Source organism: Strix uralensis, chromosome 1 (assembly GCF_047716275.1).
Source record: "Strix uralensis isolate ZFMK-TIS-50842 chromosome 1, bStrUra1, whole genome shotgun sequence".
Classification (NCBI taxonomy): Eukaryota; Metazoa; Chordata; class Aves; order Strigiformes; family Strigidae; genus Strix; species Strix uralensis.
Window position 1 is genome coordinate 81,198,386 of NC_133972.1, and position 20,085 is coordinate 81,218,470.

At 43.2% G+C, this 20,085-nt stretch overlaps 1 protein-coding gene across 3 annotated transcripts in view; it reads left to right on the top strand.

Moving 5' to 3' along the window:
- SLC22A23 (solute carrier family 22 member 23) overlaps positions 1-20,085 on the top strand; it is a 116,968-nt gene that overhangs the window by 10,896 nt on the left and 85,987 nt on the right. For all 3 annotated transcript variants that reach the window (XM_074873029.1, XM_074873009.1, XM_074873020.1), the window contains exons 2-3: positions 7,672-7,775; positions 13,810-13,964. In XM_074873029.1, the coding sequence (XP_074729130.1) occupies positions 7,672-7,775; positions 13,810-13,964 (259 nt within the window). The remainder of the gene's footprint in view (positions 1-7,671; positions 7,776-13,809; positions 13,965-20,085) is intronic.

Genomic DNA, 20,085 nt, shown 5'->3' on the forward strand with positions numbered 1-20,085 from the left:
TAGATTTGTGTCCTTTGGCATTTTTGAAGTTCTGGGGTTGTTCTGTGATTGCAGAGTTGTTTAAGCCATCTCACCACACTGGGGAGATGGCTCTTACAGGTGAGCCATGACTGAAAGGCATTAGATATGACGCAGAGCATGCAGATGTGTGCGGTGCAGCTCGGCTGGCAGCCTGGTGCTGCCTCAGTGGGTGCAGGCAGGAGATGCTACAGTAACGCAACTGCTGTCAGTATCACCTTTCTGCTGCTGTGGCTGGGGAGGGGGGGAATGGGGCCACATGCATACTGGGTGCAAATGGGACAGCATTGCCCTGTTGGGCTTAGTGGGGACAGCCTGGTTAATAAGCTCACGATAACAAATGTAGGAGGCAGTGTATCTCTGCCTTTCTGATTGCAAGCAGCTTGACGCAACCTGTGCCTTAGGTGGCCTGTCTTCATGACAGAGCCGAAGTTTACAAACCAGGAAGAAGTGCTGTTTTACGTATTGGTGTTCACACAGTGATGTCTGGCAGCGTAGCACCAAGCCTGTGTACTTTATTTTTAAGTCTGAAATATCAGACTTAAAAAATATACACTTCAAAAATCAATATGGAAATTTCACAACTAAGTCATGCATATTGGAAAATGCAGTTTTGAAGGATGTATTTCAGCAACTTTATGTTAAACTTCAGAAACCATTACGGAAATTTGTGAAGTCCATGGTTGTGCAGTCCTGTATTGCTTTGCAGGGATGGAAACTGTTTTCATAGGTACGTAAAACTGCTTTCATACAACACTGCACATTCTAATTATATCTTTCTTGGAAGACTGCTAAGCACGTGTCCTCTGGCTCACGCGCCCTCTCTTCTTTCTCTCTCCCCACTCCCCTTCCCATGTCCCCAAAACTTTCGATTTTGTGGTAGTAGTCAGAAGTAGTTTCTTTTGCTTTATTTTTCAAGTGATACATTGCAGGCAGTCAGTCATGTCTGTAGTTAAAGCAACCTGACAATTTCTGTGTATGTGACCTTGTGTTCACTGTTCAAGAGTAATTTTCCTGGGCTGCAGCTTTCCCTGCCAGATGTCTGCCATGGTCAGAAATGGTTTACTGGTTTCCAAGAATGAAAAGTGAGGAAAATGCTGTTCCTGCTGTAAGAAAAATGAATTGGATAAGAAGCCGAACAAAACAAACCCTCGCATCTATTGAGTTAGCAAGCTCCAGTATACAAGGATAGGGACCCCAGATATGTTGGGAACAGGAAGGAGGCAGATGTTGAGCAAAAGGTGATACTCTGGTACCAACAGTATCTCTCTTGCTACCTGAGTAAAAGTTCTTGCAACTTGGAAGGCTATAAACCTCTCAAAATACCACTGTATACTTGCTCAGTAGAAATTTGTTTTAAAAGGATTTATCTTTAAGAGGTCCTAAGCACTTAGACAGTGGTTGAAGATTTTCAGAAAAAAACATCCACTTATGATAAAGCTGTAGAAAGTTAAATGTACTCAGCGATAGGAAGTCTAGCATTATACAGAGAGGAAGTAGCTTAAAAGTCAGGTGTTGGCTGTGTTGTGGGTTTGGGCATTCCAGTGTAGATGATGTAGGCTTCTTTGAGTGGCTGTTCAAAGAAAACAAACAACACAACCTCTCAATAGCTGGTTTGTTGTTTTTCCTCTGTTTTGTTGTGGTTTTTTTTTTTTTCTTTTTAATGACTCTTCTGTTTTCCAGGTAAGTCCAGTTGTGTCCGATAAAAATGTAAGAACAGATGTAGTTTGGAAATGTTTGGTCCTCAATGTGGCTGGTGAAAGAGGAAATAATTCATTTTTATACCTTCTTCTCAAGTCCTCCAGGATTATTTGGTTTATTTTTTTACTCTTCTTAATGTTCCCAATTTGAAATGTGACCTTCTTGATACTTCCACCCAGCTGGTTGAAGTGCTGGTCAAAAAATGCCAGGTGTTCTCAGGAACACTTTATTGACAGTTAAAATACAGATCAGGGAGCGCTTTGCCCAGCTGTGATCTCGAAGGAGAGGCATCCTTACTCTGAACCTTGAAGGTTAAATAGTTGAAATGCTCTGTTGTTGCCATGGGTGAGAGGGAGGTAGAAATACCTATGGCAGTAAAACCACCTCAATTTTAAGTGTTGCAGTTGGGCTGGCACATCCCTCTGGGAGGCTTCTCCTGCAACCTCTTTGTAGAAAGTAAGTGTGCAGTTAAACCACACTAGAGTTGAGCATCACACCATTTTCTGGAACTTGTACACTTTCTTTAATATTAAAAATGCAGCTGAAGTGTCATCTTTGGCTGGGGGTTGAGAAGGGGTGGAGAGAAGCATTGTCTTGTAGCAGCCTGGAGCAAAATTTTGGTACAATGGTCCCCTGTGCCTGTAACTATGAGTACTACTCTGGTAGTTTAGTGCTGGGAAAAGGCATTAGTGATAGGTATATTACAGTAGAAGTACTGACTTCTTTGCTCTTCTTGGTCTGCTGACTTGGAACTTTTCTTCCAGGAATAAGTACCTGGAGACTGTTTCGCTTTTTGTTACATATATTGTATGAAAAGCATAACTTTAGGGGTTTTTTTCAATTATTTTATTCTTTTTAAGAACAACTTTGTGGTTTGTATTTTTTTTGGAAAAACACTCTAAGAGAATCTGAAAGCATCATAAATTTAAACTCTCACTAGATGCAGTATTTATATAGAAGACGGATTTTAGTGCTGTGCAGGGAAAATTGACAGGGGTGGATTATAAAAAGATGAAGCAGGAAGGAGAGGAGCAAAGAAAGATGAGACCCAACACACATGGACCTCAGTGACAAATGATAATTTTTTGTTTTCATTTACTGGTCTTAAAATTGCCATCTAATGTGCAGGCGAGCCTGTGGCTTTTCCCCAGGAGGGGTTTGGGGCTGCTGTGGTAAGCCATGGCATATGTGATACAGAGAGGCTGGGGCTCCCAAAGTGGGACCTTTTTTCTAGGGGTTGAGAGGCCGCGCACGGTGTGTGGGGCACGTTATGTGCCTCAGGACAGAGTCTGCAAAGTCCAGCACAGCAGCCGAGTGCTGCCTGGCTGGGGAAGGACCAAGGGTGCAGCTTCATGCCTGACTTGGGTTCTTCCAAGGCAGCAGCGTGGGTGACCCTCTGGTCTCCTTATGCTGAAGCCAATGCAGAGAGCAGTGGAAGCAGAGCTACGATCCACCTGCAGACAGTTTGGTGAAGAGTTTGCTTGCTTTCAGCAGCAATCTGGGCATCAGTCATTGGAAATGGACTGTGAACCCACAGTGTGGGGAGAGGGGGTATGTCTGTGTCCAGCCCCGCTTCTTGTGAGCTCTTTCTGCCAGACTGGGTAAGTGTTGGACCAGAGCATCTTTCCTCCTGTCTCTTTTTTAGAACAGAAAGGGCTGCTTTGCACTTTTCGATTCTATCAAGGTGAAGGTAGAACAAACCAAATCCCTGGTAAGCATCTTAGTATGACATTTTTGCAGTGGGTATTCAGTGTGCATAGATTCCACAGACAGCATTATGGCCTCTGGAGTAAAAGTGCTTTCGAGGTAGGGGCCCTTAATTGAGACAGCTTGTGCTTGTAGTGACAGCATGCAGAAGACTTTGCATTTGCAACTTCTGTAACATCGGTGCAAATACTGACTCACTGCATGAGCCCCCTCCAGATTTTCACCCCTTGCAAAGAAGTTACAGGATGTTACTTTTTGGGTGCGTTACCTTTTGCCAGATACCTTCCCAAGCATCTCAGGTTTCAAATAGTCCTCCATCTTGATGTGAAGCGTAGTGACTCACAGCACAGGTGGTGACTCATTGATATCAATTAAACATTAGGATCCTGAAGGTGTGACTCCTTTAGCTTTGACCAAAAAAAAGCTGTCACAACATGAAAAAAACACTTGCAATGTATTGCACATCTGCATAGGTGGCAAATTCTCTGTTGCTGTACTGCTATGAAAAAAAAAGCTTTTGTTTGTTTAAATGTTCCCTTTCCACCAGCATATTTTATACACAGTTATTTTTCTTTCAGCATAATACGGTCCTATTGGTTTAGCAAGTCACTTTATCAGATCTCTTGCATTAGGAGGATAGATGGAGGACAAAGACAGACAAAACCCAGGGACACAAAGGAAAATCCCAGGGAGCACTGTAAATTTAGCAGCATCCTTCCTTAAGGCTGGGTGCTGTTAACTCCCAAGTGGGACACCAGGGGATTCAGCCAGAGCAGTTACAGGATTTAATGGTCTCCCTGCTTGTAACAAATTAATCTACCTTTTGTAAGAGGTGATAGAGGATTACTGTCTAGTCTCCAGCCAAAACAATCTCCCCGTGCAGATTTACTTGGAGTGCTACTTGAACTGTCGTCAGCACTGCCCAGCCCAGCATTTTTTTCTGCAGGGACATGGAAACCTGTCACTCTTTTCTCTCTGAAGCAAAACTGACTGTCATGTTTGTAGGATAAAACTACTAGCAGTAACAGCAGAACCTGCCACAGCTCTGGACACATGGTGAATACCTTCTGCTCTGCCGAGCCTGGGTGTATGTAAGGGGAGAGGCAGCGTTGATGCTCTATAATGGTTCTTGCTTTATTTCTCACTCTTCAAAGCTGAGACTGCAGTCCTCTGCCTTTGGCTTTTCCATGGGGAAGGAAAGAGGGAGCACAGGTCTCTAACAAAATTCTTGCACTTTCAGCATGATGAAGCCTTGCTGATTTGCTCTGCTGCTGTGTTAAGATGGGTAGGGACGATAAGCTAGCTATTAAATATGTATTTTTGTCCTATTAATGTCATCTTTACCTGAGGCTGCTTTTGGCTGAAGCATCCATTTTTCTTTTGTGCCTTCTCCTTATTCTGTCTCTTTGCTAGTCGAATGCCCTAGTGGCACCCACCACTGTCCTGCTGAATTCATTTTGGATAACTGCTTCACGGCATCTTCTCTCTGGTTTGTGACAGCTGCCAGAGGAGAAACCAGGGTATGCTTGAGCTCTTAGTACTGAGTGAGTAATCTGGGGTCATGTCGGAGTCTGTGGAAGTTTGTGCTAAAGCAACTGTTGAAATATTTCACTATTTCCCTATTTGAGTCCTGTGAGGGTTTTGGAGAGCAAGAGATTTGGGGAAGGTCAGGGGCTGCCTGTGTCTGTCAGCACCTGTGTTAGGCTGCCCTTGTGGGTTTGGGGGATCAGTTCTGATTTACATTGGCCTGCAGAGTGAGTGCTTAACCAAGGGCAGGAAAGGACCAGATTCAGGGTTTGTAAGGAAATACATGTTTTTATTTCCAGAGAAGCTGGAGAGCTGGGCAGTAGCCTTAGAAACAAACAAATGATGACTCGCAGATAAGTTATCAGCAGGAGTGGGTGGATTTTAGGCACCACTGAAGGACATGCTGATAGATTGACTTTTCTTCTGCTTTTAAACTCTTCCTCTGTGTACCAGTGTGCCAAGTGGTTTGACATCTGTTGTCCTGGCCTGAAATTTTACAACAGCCCTTCATGAGATTTTGGCTCTTTCAACCATGAACTTTTACCTATGTGTAATCTGGTACTGCACGTTCCCTTCCTGGGGCTCATGCAAGGGCCAGCTATCTTTGACTAGCAATAGTAAGCTGTGAAAATGAAAAGACACCAGGACATCTGCTTTTTCCTTTTCCACTTGGATGACATTACCGTTCTTCTGACAGCAATAAAATTAAAAATTAACAACTTGTAGAGATTACCTTGAAAAAAGTGTTCTTGTATAAATATGACTATTTTTAATAAACTTAATTTGTTCTCTACAAACAAAAATGATTTCTCAGTTTTAAGCAGCATATACATCTTCTGGGTTGTGAAAATAAACCTGGAGCATTTGAAAGCCTGCCTGGAGCTCAGATGTATCTCCCAAATTTTGTTTTGTTTATGGCTTGTCTGGGCAGATATTTTTCTTTGCTAACTGGAGATTGGTTCTATAATTGCAAATATTAGGAACTGCATTTCCCCCACTTGCTAAATAGTTCTAAAAAATCAACACCTCTGGAGAGCAATTCTCAATGCCTTACTGAGCTGTTGCTGCAAATAATTCATAGCTGTTTGGTGGAAAAAATACTTGCTCATACTACTTGCTTTTGGTTCCTTAGTGCCTTTAGTCTGTAGGTTGGAGGATCAGACATATATGTCCCAACTTCTACAAGTCAGTGCAGTGAGGAACTCAAAAAATACATTTAACTAAAACAAAAAGTCTGAGCCTGAAAGCTGGTACGTTTCTTCTGGCCACAAAAAGTGCTATACTTCTTGGTGAGATGGTATGTTGTAGGGAGGACGTCTCCTGTGGTGTTGAACCAGAGGGCTGAGTCAGAGCTAGCCTTATTTGTGGAAGGGCTGTATGTCATGAAAATGTTTAAAAGTGCAGTGCACCTAATTGAACTCTTGAGGGAAGCTTTCTTTTGAAGTTGCATCTGACTTTAAAAAATAAATTGCATACTTTTACTTTGTGTTTTTGGCCATGAAACTTCCTGGTGTCAGGAGGACTGCTACTATTACATTACACACAAACAGCCATTCTGTAAAGTTTCAGTTCTGGAGTATCTGACTCTCCAAAGTTAGCTCTACTTATTTTTCATGAAATGTGAATGGCTTCAGTTACCATCAATATCTGAACACTTCACAAACCACAAACAAACATATCTTCCTACATTTATTCAAGGGTATTAATAATAGCATCCACACTTTACACATGAGAGAGATTAAGTTATGTGTGTGAGGGCAATGAGGATGTTCAGACAAAGCTGGGAATGCAGCCTGGTTCTCCTGAGGCTCAGTCTAGTGCCTCAGAGGAAAATGTCTTGGAGTTTAGGGAAGTCTCACTAGAAACTTTGTTGTTTCTGCCTTTCTCATGGGAATGAGGCACTGCCCTAATGACAAGGTGCTTGAAACAGTCCATTTTGTCTTCCTTTGACAGAAAGGGTAATTTCAGTATCAGGGATAGCTTTAGTGTAGAGGTTCAGCCCCTGTCTGATCTCTGAGCTGTGACATGTCGCTGTGGGGGCTGCTGTCCCAAGGAGTCACGCAGCTGCGCCGGGATCTCCGGCTGCCCTGTCCAGCTCCGTGCCAGGACTTATCCTGATGAGTAGCACCATTAGTTAGTCTTCATCCCCTTCCACCATCTGGGGAATTGAGGTGCTTTTCTGAAAGCAAAAGTACCTTGATGCTTTGTCCATGAGAGCCTGGAGCTAATGGCCATCAGGGGTCTGTGGCAAAGCAGCTGCTTTTCCCTATGTTTCCAAGCAACCTTGAGAAGGTCAATTGGAGAACATGCTCTTAAAGTGTTGGGCTTGCTGCTGGTGGGCTTCATGGGCCTCTGGTAGGAGGTGTCTGGGGTGCTACAGTGAGACACTTTAGCTACACCAATACTGCTAATGTCTGATGGAGATCTGCCCCTTAGTCTGAACTCATATGGCCTGGAAATGGGCAGATTTAAGTGTTGGAAGTTGTCATTTTATAATTAAGGTTCTGATAAAACTCACTGAAGTAAATGAGTCTTTAACTTGCTTCTTGGGGTCTGGGATTTGACTTGAGAGGGAAAGCTTTCCTCTGCCATTTCTATGCACTCGTGCTAGGAACAAAATTTGGAAGCAGCTCTACACCAATGTTAGTATGTTTAAATGCATCTGAGAACTAATTTGTTTCGGTTTATCTGGCTTTTTTTTTCTTTTTTTTCTTGCAGTGGGATCTTGTTTGTGATTCTGCCTGGAAAGTCCACATTGCTAAATTCTCTCTACTGGTAGGATTAATCTTCGGCCACTTAATAACAGGATGTATAGCTGACTGGTGAGTGGAAAATCTTTTAATGCAATGTAACTATAAATAAATAACAATATTAAATATTGTTTTGATTTTCTTCTACTTTATATTCATGACGAATCATTGCATAATGATCTTTCAGGTTCTGAAAGAAGCATGATGAATAAACAGTTTAAAACTGTGTGTTAATTGCTTGAACTGAGTAATTTATATCAAGGTAAATAACATAAACTATGTGATAGTTGGCTTAGTTATTTCCCCCTGACACAATTTATTACAGCTGTAACACTAGTACAGAATTAAGTATTTCCTAAGTGAAGGCTTTAGGGTTGTGGTTTTTTTAACCAAGAGATAGGGACAAAAGAAATTGGAAGTGGCATTGATTTGACTGAATACAAGACTAATGTAATGTCAACCTTGTGCTTGCACAGTATCTTTTGGTGGGTAGAAGGCTGGTTTTTTGCAAACCTTTCCATTGTTCTATTTTTAAAGTTCTTTTTAAGCAAACATTTCAATGTAGTATTAAGCAATTGCTGACTTATGTGCTGTTAATATTGGGGTATTAAATTAAAAGCATAGAGTGCAATTCCTTAAATTGCAGTAGTGAAAACATTATTGGATACCCCAGTTAGGCTGAGAGTTTAGCTTTTATTTAAAGAAAGGGTCTTGTAGTGCAAGAGAGGGGGAAAAAAAAATAAAGACATGACTCAAGTGACTTCAGTGGAAACTTGCAGCATCTGAAACAATAGCTCTGCAATGCTGTCCCAGTCATTTCAGTGGCTTCCAGCACAGTTGCCAATGTTGGTGCTTTAAGTGGCCCCAAGTTAACTCTTTTGCCATTCATTAAAACAGGAAAGGAAGAAGAGTTGCCTATTAGGGAAATCTTACAAAGCCTCAGCAACTCACTAGTCAGTTGGGAGAGAAAAGGCCCCCTGCAGCTGTGCAGTAATTTTGCTCAAGCGTTTGTAGCAAAATTGTATCTTAGTTCTTGAATAGTCACTAAAAGTTTTTAGGCAAGTGAGGAATCATGACTTTTCAGTGAATCCGGGAATATGCATGATGAAATACAGTTGAATTTTATTAAAATACCAAAGTAAAACAGGGCTCTAACAATACGTAGAAAGTATAGTGGGAAAATGAATGAGCGATCTTACTTGGGTTTCCTAAAAAGGAATCAGTGTGGAGAAAGGAGACTTATACCCAAGTTAGGAAAATGCTGCTATAATTGACAAATAAGTCACAAATAAGTTAACAACTTGTTGCTTAAGTCACTGGCCTCAAGAGAGAATTGCAATAAGCAGATTTAATAGCTCATCCTGCTCTTCCCTCCATTTCTGTCCCCAGTGTGTACTTTGTGCTGCCACGTGCGCTTGTTGGACCCCTCTGCAAGCTACTTAGCTGAGCTAATGCAACATAAAATTACCTTGATATAAAAGTGAGGGGGTTTTCTCTTTTTTTTTTTTTTTTTTTTTTTTTCTGTCTAGTGAGTTTTGGAGAGCTTAAGGGCAATGTGGTTTCCAGCTGTGGTGCAAAGGAGAAAAAGGGTAACTTGAAGTCTGGAGGGAACAGTGACCCCCTTGCCTTTTCGTGGGTGTCCAGAAGGGACATGGTTTGTTGCCACCGAAGCCAGTCCTCGTGCTCCTCCTCAGTCCCCATCCTTGCCATCTGCAGGGGACCTGTGCTGGACAGTCTTTTTGTCATTTAGCAGTAGCATTTGGGGCTGGTAAAAGAAGACCTAAATGGGATTTACTTTGCTATTTAATTACAACTTGAGTTTCCACTAAGGCAGAGCATTGTGTGGAGAGATAGATACAAAGGGGATTGTACCTGTAAAAAGATAAAAAGAAAAGAAGTTGGTCCCAAACCAGCAGGGGAGATTACACAGAGTAATGTACAAAAATGTTACAAAGTTTCAAAATCTGTTTCCATTTCACTTATGTACCACTCCCAGTTCAGATAATTAGAAGAGGCTTTGGTTTTTTTTGGTACCACTAGGGTTTGGGGCTTTGCTTTTTCTTTTTGAAATAAGGCTTTTAAAACTGTACATGGCGAAGGTGTAGGGTGCGTTAAGGTCATTTGGTAAGCAAACTGAGTGGTCTGTGTTCAAAATACAATAGGTGTGCACACTGTGATAGCTCTGTGTGGAAAACCTATAGAAAGAAGGCCTGTAAACATGTTCGGCTATGTGAAGACCGACTGTCCAACACCTGAGTAAGTTACTCGGTCAACAGGCAGAGAGCACTGCTAGCAGTTTTGCATCCTCTGGACAGAGGCAGTTGAGGTCTCTGTGGAAGGCTTCCTTCTGGAGCATGTGGGCTTGGTGTTCATGTAGCATCAAGACAGTAGGTCTCTGTCTCTCATTGCCCCGTACTGTCCCTGCTTTTCATCTGCTCTGGTGCTTTTTGGAGCCTTTGTGCTGATTCAAGCCTCAAAGTGTAGAGAAAACCTGCAAAGAACAGAATGGAAAGAGCAGTTTGAGCTGCAAGAATCGTAGAATGGTTTGGGTTGGAAGGGACCTTAAAGATCATCTAGTTCCAAACCCCTGCCTTGGGCAGGGACACCTTCCACTAGATCAGGTTGCTCAAAGCCCCATCCAACCTGGCCTTGACCACTTCCAGGGAGGGGGCAGCCAGAACTTCTCTGGACAACCTGTTCCAGTGTCTCACCACCCTCACAGAAAAGAATTTCTTCCTTGTATCTAACGTAAATCAACCCTCTTTCAGTTTAAAACCATTACCCTTTGTCCTACCTCTATACCCCCTGATAAAGAGTCCCTCCCCATCTTTCCTCTAGGCCCCCTTTAAGTACTGGAAGGCCACTATAAGGTCTCCCCAGAGCCTTCTCTTCTTCAGGCTGAACAACCCCAACTCTCTCAGCATGTCCTCACAGGGTAGGTGCTCCAGCCCCTGATTGTCTTCGTGGCCGCCTCTGGACCCACTCAAGCAGTCTGTCCCAGAGCTGGACGCAGTATTCCAGGTGGGGTCTCAAGAGAGCAAAGTAGAGGGGGAGAATCCTCTCCCTCGACCCGCTGGCCATACTTCTCTTGATGCAACCCAGGATACGGTTGGCTCTCTGGGCTGTGAGCGCACATTGCTGGCTCACAGTCAGTTTTCCATCCACCAATACCCCCAAGTCCTTCTCTGCAGGGCTGCTCTCCATCCACCCATCACCCAGCCTGTATTTGTGCTTGGGATTACCTCGACCTCAGTCTTCTCGGGGTGGCAAGGTACATGCATAGGAGCACAGGAAGAGCAGTTCTTGTCATCAAACCACTCACTCTGCCCCTGTGGTGCAACTCTGACAATGTTAGAAATATCTTTTTGATGCATCTGTGTATTGCACTGTGTAGATTGCAGATTCTTCAAAAGCCTGAGGTTGCTTGTATCCCTAGTTATTTACCTGTGCAGGCGGCATTTAGCATTTGATCTAGATGATAGTATGCAGTGTAGGCTGAGACTTTTGTGGCACAGAAATATCTCTGTGGAATAGTTTGGATGGCAGTAGATAGCATCCCGGGGCTGTTTTACCAAGGAGATTGTGTATGGTTTAATTTCTCACAAGCATTTCCATGTACTGTTAGATAATTCTGTCTACATATAAAAGGCTTTTTTTACGCTCTAAGACACCATCCTGTCAAAACACTGCTGGTTCACCAAATGTATGGTTGATAGCTGCCCTGGAGCTTTGATTTTTGAGGAATGTGCTGCATGCCTTAATGAGGAAAGAGACTAGTTTTGTGTCTGGGAGGAGGTGCTGGTGATGCCTCTTACCAGAGGGCTTATATGGCCTCAGCTGGCTTTCACAGGCCCAGGAAGGTCTTGGATTTCCTGATTCTTCATTAACAGCAACCACTCATTTGCATAATGGTAGTAGAAATTCTGTGTTCTAATGATGGAGAAGCTCGAGTACCAGAGGGTGGGAGGAGGGGAAGAAGGGGGCTGAAGTATGCTAAGCATGAGGTCTTTTTTTAATCAACATCAGGGAATGGCAGGTCAGGCTTGTGATGAGAATTAAGTTCCTAATTCTGAGTCTTTGCATAATGCCTTTCATCTGCAAAACACTTCCACAAATACTAATTAGTATGAATTACAGCTTGGCAATTACAAAAATAGGGCTGCAGAAGTCTGCACAGATCGCTGATAACACAGAGTTCATAGTTGTGTGTTTTTTCTGTATTCACAGTTTCATATGAGGTGCTTCCCCTCCCTGCCCAAGTGCTTTGTGTTCCATAAATATAAAATCTGAAGGACACACAGCAGTAACTGCCCCAGTGTCCAGCATGTTCCCAGTGCATTGCATATCACCGAGGCAGTGATGTTGTGTTCCCATCCTCAGCCCAACAGCAGCTCATCTTCTGGTGGGCTGGGTTTGTACGCTGATTGAGAGGAGTCTGCTTTGACCTTGCTGTCTTCAGTTTGCATGTTGGTACATTCTGTTTTAAAAACATCGAATGGTTGATGCCAACAACTTAAAACTTTGAGGTGCCCCACAGGTGATGCTACAGCTGAAGAAAACAGTAAACCTGTCCTCATGCAAGGAGCCATGACGTCTTAAGCGTGACTTTGAAAAGTGTGAATGATGACACACATACTACTGCACTCTTCCAGTTCTCAAAAATGTAAAAAATTATAATGATGTCTCCTTTTCAGCCCTTCACTTTGTATTTTATTGATCTCATTCTGTTTTAAGCAAAGCAAAATCCAAAGTTCTAATTGTGAATGCATATGTATAATATAATTTATAGCTACTGGTAACAATCTGCTGAAATAGTTGAATAGAAACACTTCAGCATGTGAAACTGGACTAAGTTGTGAGATTTAAATGCTCTTTATTGTGCTGACATTCAACCTGATGGCTGGCTTGCAGCTGACAGACTGCTTTGAATGGGTCTGTGAAAACTGCCTACGAAAAGCAAGTTCATATATTCTTTGTGGAAATGACATATGGAGCTGACTAAAAGGGATCCTCAGTTCCACTGGAAAACTTGTGGGAGTTGACAAGTTGAAAAATTTTGGAAATCTCCACATAATGATCCAATTCTTGCTTAAAAATAGCCATGTGCTCTGGTGCTTCGTTTCATTCTCCTTGCACAGGAAGAGTGGGGGAAAGGGGAATTATAAACACTAAGTATATGAGTAAGAGATGTGAAAATATCATGTTCCTTTGACATAAAAGAGCCAAACTCTGCAGCAAGTGCCCCCACATTCAGTGGCAGCGTAAGTCTTCCTCATCGGCACTGCACCAACACATGCAACTACAGGTTGCAGCTGCAAAGCCTGCCTGCAAAGGAGAACTGCAAATCCTCACACCCCTGTTGCCAGTAATCATTTTTGGAGTAGTTTCTTCCTCACCTTCCAATCGGGCTGGTTTTGTGGGTCTCTGCAGCTGCTGTGGGGATAAAAGGTGGAGGGACTTGGAGCTCACAGATTTCCTGTGAGCATTACTATCAGCTTTCTAAGCCTTTGTGAAGCAGCATGACCCTGCTTTGTGCTCAGTCCATGTTTGTTAGGCTTGCCCTCAACAACGAGGCCAGGAAAAGTAGTTTTTTGAGCCAGCTCCTCTTGCATATGAGGCTGAAAAGCACATGTCTGTTGGGAAGAGGAGACCTCTGTAGTAAACTCTGTGGCTGTGGACTGTAGAGAAATAGTAGTATACCATGCCATATAACACATAATACCATACAGTCTGTCGTGCTACTACAGAAAGCTCTGAGAAGTTGCTTTTAATCTCCAAGGGACTTGTTTATGGCCTTACAGTAGTTCCTAGATGTTTCCTTGTTTGTCTTTGGTGTTTTGAAAATGATGGTTAAATCAAGCAGTAATACAATGTGCTGTCTCTGCATAATCCCATCTGAAATGAATTTGTCAATGCAAAGCTGGCTGAGGAATCTGGGTTTTAGTAAGCAGGAAAAAAAAAATGAGAAGAATGGAACAAGCATTAAAAATGTGTGGCAATATTTGGAAGGGATTACATGACTTGTTCCTCTCTTTGTCAGTTGTAATGATCTAGCATTATGTCCATGCTGGCTTTTAACACTTTCTCCATACTTCCTTATTTTTAGGGTTGGTCGACGGCCTGTGCTGCTCTTCTCAGTCATATTCATTTTGGTATTTGGACTAACTGTGGCACTCTCAGTGAACGTGACCATGTTCAGCACACTCAGGTTTTTTGAGGGATTTTGCCTGGCTGGAATTGTCCTCTCCCTGTACGCACTGCGTGAGTATGCCTTTATCACCCATCCAAACGTTTCTTTATCAAGTACATGGTTTGCTGTTCTCTGGCTTCTTGCTTTTGTCCAAACAGATCAAACCACAATCATATGGGCTGAAAAAGCTTTAGCCTGAGTTTTGGTAAGGAGGTAGGGATTTTACAGGTGTCTCTTTAACTTGGTACAGAGCAGTCTGAAGCTGTTCAAGAGTTCATTATAAAACAGTTATAAGGTGGTTTGGGTTTGCTTGTTGTTATTTAAACCTAGAAGTATCATCTGTGTTGTAGCCATAATGAGTAATGGGAGTTGATTTCACCTTGCTGTATTGAGCTCAGTGGGAGACTCCCCACTTTCGCTGTCTCTAGCAGTATGTGTTCTGGCACTTTTTCAGAAATTTCTGTTACTTGCAGCAAGAGATACTATGTCTCTGCCTCGGGATTGTGAAGTACAGCAGAAATATGTGAGAAGAAGAGCCTGAGGTCCTTTTATCAAGATTTTTTTTGTTGTTGTTTTTGTCTGTTTCACCAGGGAAAAAAAATAACTGGGAGAAACTTGAGGGAAAGCTTGTAAGAAATGTCTACATGCTCCTATCTGGGGTGACTGGTAAACTTGTAGCCAAAACATTTGAAAACACCTTTTGAAGGCCTTGCCTTTGAAGAGTACATGCATGATACCACCAGCCCGATCTGTGTCCCTTGGATATGCTCCGGAGAGCTCTGTCTGCGTCTGCTTTCTTGGCTGTTTGTAATTAACAGGTGGTACTGCACCAACAGAGGAAAACACAAAACTTCCCCCTTTTTATTATGGCTCTGGAAAAGTATTATCTAACTATATCCTGGAAGTTGCTGTACAGATCTTCATAAATTTTTATTTACTTCCTATCGTAGATGATATCTAACCCATCAAGATTTAGCACAGTATCCTTACTCTTCATGGAGTGTTTCATAGTACTAAGTTCCAATTTTTGTTTTGTTTTTGCACCAAGGGGAAAGAAGCCTGACTACAGTACACAAGAATTTGTTCTGTATTGCACTTCTTTGTTATAGCTGATATGATACTCAATGTATAATTTTTTTTTCTTCTCTTGCCTTTGATCATGTAATCTCTAATTAATTTTTCACCAAAACTACCACTGAAGCCATTGCACTTTTACTGGGAAGTGTTTTAACCTGTGTGGTTCTCACGGGAGGAGGCTTCAGTCATTACCAGTACGACATTCAGCTGGGAATTAGGCTTGTTGGAATTTTTCACAGCCTAATACTGCATGTTAGTGTTTTGTGATTTTTTTTATTTTTTTTTTTTTAAAAACTTTTAAGAGAGTCATTGCAACTGAAGATTTTCATGGGGAAATGTCATCTAAGTAAAAGTTTCATTATGGACCTTTTGAGATCAAAGCAAGAGACTGCATGTGTCACCTTAGATCAGACAGTAGCTTGCCAGCCAAGGCTTTCATTCAGCAAATAGGGAGATCCTGGTTAGTTCATGCTCTGCTTGATCCAGAGCAAGGATTTGAGTCTGATTTACACACACACACCCCTTCTCTATAATTCAAGTGTTTGCTGTAACCACTGCTGTCTGGATAGACAATGCATGAATACAGCTAGTAGGTGTTTGGAGAGATCTGTGTGAAATTACCTGCAACCTGAACATCTAAGGAAGTGAGAAAATGTGAAAGATGCAGCACCTGTGCCCCTGGTAAATTTTCTGACCTTCTGGCTGGGGAGGTGAGGGGGAGTGGGTTTTTCTGTATCAAATATTTTCATTTAAAAAAAAAAAAATTGTCATCTTGGTGTAGAGTAGTGGGAGAGGATTAATCCCTAAAATCTTAAGAGAATTAAAGTAACAGGAGTTTTTGTTTGTTTTGGTGACGGTGGTGGTTTTGATTTTAGTACTCATAATCTGTTAGGCTTCCTCCCAGTTTGGATTTACTATCTTTCTCCTTCTGCTGGAGTCCTTAGCATGCCATTGCACTCTTTTGTGGAGTCATCTTCTGTTTCACAGCCTCTCTTCCCTTTCTCTTAATGGCCTTGATTTCTTCCCCTGAACTCCCAGCTAGCTGCCCTGAGCAGAACAATAGAAAGTGGAAAGTTTGATCTGCTAACACAGTCATTAGCTGAAGTTTTCGAAGCTACTGTGCAGAAGCAAACTGTATAGGCTTGCATTGCCTGCAAAGGTAATTAGCCTGCCACAAGGATCCTTTTACACTGTGTTGAGCTTGCTAGTTGTGCTGGGATTTATGGCCTGCCTAAGGGAAATTGTAAATAATAGTTCTGGATGCTTGGGAGTGGGAAGAGCACTGAAGTGCTGTCTTTAAAACGCAGTGCTGCCAAGGTTGAGTTGCCCTCACCATTCAAACCGCCTCAATAGCCTGTTTTCCTACCTGTCTGTCCTAAGGTGCAGAGTGAGCCCGGGGACGAGCCTTGCCTCCTTCTGTGGAGGGACAGCACTGAGATGGAGCCACCAGTGCTCCTCTGCAGGCTTTCCTCAGTGTTGTAGTGAGCTAGCTTCTTGTGGCCTCCAAGGACAGCCTCTTGCCTGGAGCTGCTTGGGACTTGTCTAAAGAAACCACTTACAAATGTTGAGTTGTTAAACTGAAAAGTTTTCCTACAGCTGCTGTAGTTTTGTTTGAAAAGATGTTTCAGGTGAAATTTCTAGTGAACCTGCAGGAAGAGACAGGCTTTGTGCAAGTGATGATGCTTGCTGCAAAGGAGGGAAGCAGAGGAGAAATGAACCTGGGGCTTTCTCCTGAGTGCTACAGGTCATTGCATCATCTAGGAGAATGAAAGGCAGTTAATCCTTTTCCACTGAACAAACACACGCAGCTTTGAAAGCCTTTTGTTTCATGCTGGTGTGGAGGCAGGGAGCTTCTGCCATCTTCCAGAAGTAGTTTCCTGCCTGGTACCAACCTTCAGTGGGTTCCTGTGCTCCTGAGCAGCTGGTCTTGTGTGGTGAGGCACCAGTGAGGTCCTTGGGAAGCTCTTCCTAGGAGGGCAAAGTGGCTCCTGATATGCCGCGCTCAGCAGTCATCTGATGCACAGAGCTGGAGCTTCCTGCTGTGATATACTAGTTAGGTCCCCTGCTACGTTTGCTGAGCAGACTTATGTGGAAATGGGCCGCCCCTTGTTGGAGGAGGGTGCTGGGAGTGGAGGCGAAAACTCCTGGAGAGAGAAATGGTGGAAGGGTGCTAAGGAGCACTCTGGCTGCAGTGGTTGGAAGGGGATGTATGGCCTGCCCAGCAGTTAAATGTAGGAAAGAGTGTAGATGGAGGGGTTGGACGAGAACAGGTTGTTTAAGAGAAAGCAGGGGAAAAGCTATTTTTTCTGAGGGTGCCTTTTGTTCCAGTATTCGCTGCTGCGTGCACGTCCAGGGAGGAAGGACAGGCATCCTGCACCTCCTGGCTCAGCACGGTTGGGTGCACAGAGCTGTAGCCTGCTGCCCAGCTGAAGAGGAGGAGGTTTGAGTTTGCCAGTTGGGGTGGAAAGCCCGAAGCTGGTCCTGCGAGAAGCTTCCTTTGGACAGGCCGAGAGGGAGGGGGAACAGGCGTGGAAGCCCTGAGCAGGGACACGTGTGCCTGAGTAACGCCTCAGCTGGTGTCTGTGGACTCATACAGCAGACGAGGTGTGCCACTCTTACTGCAGATCGCTCTGCCTGCTTGTTGCAACTCTTGTGGGACAAAGTACACTCGGCAAATGTGGAAGTCATGGGAGAAAGCAAATCTCATTATCTCAAGGGTGGGGAGGGTGTTGCTTCTGGGTCACTTTAGTCTCACTGGGGCATTGCCTTGGCCATGACCACGGGGCAGCCTTTTCCTGTGTGCTTGTGCAGGCCAGATGCTGCAGCTGACTCAGCGTGGGTCCCTTCCTTAGGGCTCGCTTTCACAAGCTGGTGTGAGCTGATGCAAGAGCTCTTATGGCTGAGGGTAGGAGAGGAGGGGAAGAGTTGTATTTTTCTGGCAAATTCTCCTGGCAGGTTTAACAAACCTCCCGTTACAGTGCTGTCTGCCGTCGCTAATGACTGTACCTGAGCTCAGACAGCACAAGCTGTGGTGCGGATTTGCACACAATTGCAGGCTGTTCAGCAGTTTCATGGGTGACTGAAATACAGATTGTGCTGCAAAATTAGAGAGTCTAGGCTTGAATGAACCCATAAATAGGCTCTGGAAATAGCTTTGCTGAGAGGGAGACATCTCAGGTTGAAGCGAGGAAGCAGGGGTGCCCCTCTGATGCAGAGTAGCAGGATGGGTAGGCATATTGTTTCTCTTTCACTGTTAGGAGAAAAAAGGTAAAAATGCTGGTGAAAATCATAGGTTGTGTTTCAGAAGCCTGGAGAAGCTTGGCAAAGGCTTTCGGACTGATTAAGATGTCCAGCTGTGATGTATCTTTCTCATTTATAGCTAGGTCAATCTAACCTGTTACTTCTGTAAATTACACAGGCACTGATCTGAGAGAGGCTAAATGTGGCTGCTTAAGGTGTTTGGTTGGGTTTTTTTTTTAACATGTATCCTGGAAAGCTAGAGTGGTGTGCTAGAAAGCTTGCTCCAGGCTGAAGAATGAGCAAGTGCCAAAATGAAGCATGGAAGCCTGTGGGTGTTGGGCTGTAGTGATTTGTAAAATAATTTTGCTTCCAGTCAGGTATCAATATAAAGTGTGAGATTTATCCTTTTTTTTTTCCCCTTCCTTTTCCCTTCCCTCCCAGAAGTGTATAGGCTCTGAGATCCTGCAGCATCCCAAGTTTGTTATTCCCACCTCTCTTGGAGTTTGCTCTAAACAATATCATTGCTTGATTTTATTCTCTGTTTTCCTCTCCTGACCCTTCAGTAGCGAGCATGGCCTTGGCTAGGCAAGGCAGGTGAAGCACTGGAAACCACAGGCTCTGAAGTTACTCTGTGTAATCTGAACCAGCTCAATAAATAACTCTGCAAAGCATTCCCAAATTGGAGGATGTGGAAAACATCTGACTCCTTTCCAGTGCATTGAGACGTTGTTAGCTCTGCTGTAACATGCAGTTCTCTCCACTGGCAGGCCTGTGATAAGATCAAGGTTGTGAAGCCACTTACCTTCTGTTTATGTAACCAGCCTTTCCTTGCTCGGAGTCACCTGAGGCAGATCTACTGGGAGTGATCATGGAGGGATCCACTGAATGAAAATCTTACTGGATCACCCTAAAGTAACCATTAATTGTTAAATGACACAGAAGGGCTTTGTTTAAAGAGTGGCCACAGGCTGATCTAACATTGAGATGGGATGTGAGTTTCTGGAAACAACACCTCTGCATTTTTAATAGCTTTGTGCAGGACTTGTTAAAAATAATATGCGGTAGGAGCACTCCAGCTGCTCAAAGAAAGGACTGTGTGTGCCTTTTATCAAGTGCCGGGGGCTCAATTTATGCAAGAGTGGAAAAGGTTATTGGAATTACAGTACTCTCCTTATAAGTATAAATCTTCCTTGCTCTATGTTGCTTCCTTCAGTACAATCAAATTATGACTCCTCGTATAATCTGTTGGCCACTTTCTCCTCAGTACTTCCTCTGAATTTTCTTCCCTTTTCTGATGGTCAGAGTGCCTATGGGCTCTTCTAGGGACACAGTGTCTGCCATTAGGGCATGGGCTGTCATCCTTATTTTAACCCCTACAAACTGTATTCTGGAGCACAGGTGCCCTTGAAGCATTGCTAACATATTGTCCTGAATCCTGGAAAAACTATACCATTTAAGGCAGCCTGTTTGAAATTAATTTATACAAAGTCTTAAAGTATGCTAAAGGGGAATAAAAGAAAGATCTTTCTAAAGCTCCTTGGGAGGTTAGAAGATGTTTGGTTAATGCAGAAATTGCAGCAGGATCTAATTTTAATCAGTTTTTCCATTTCAGTCGCTGAAAATCTTGTGTGTTGTTAATGTGACAAAAAGCCCAAGGAATTAATTTTATTTGAGGTACTTTTTGTATGACTGGTCAATTGGGAATGCAATTAAGATACAACACTGCGGTTGTTATACTTGTGGTGATGATGACAATCAGATGAGATTAGAGTACACTTGCAATTTCCCCAGCTCAAAACACAGCTTGCATTTACCCCTTAAAGTACCTTTTAATTGTCTCAAACCAGCTCCAGCAGTTTGGGTATGCTCAGTATG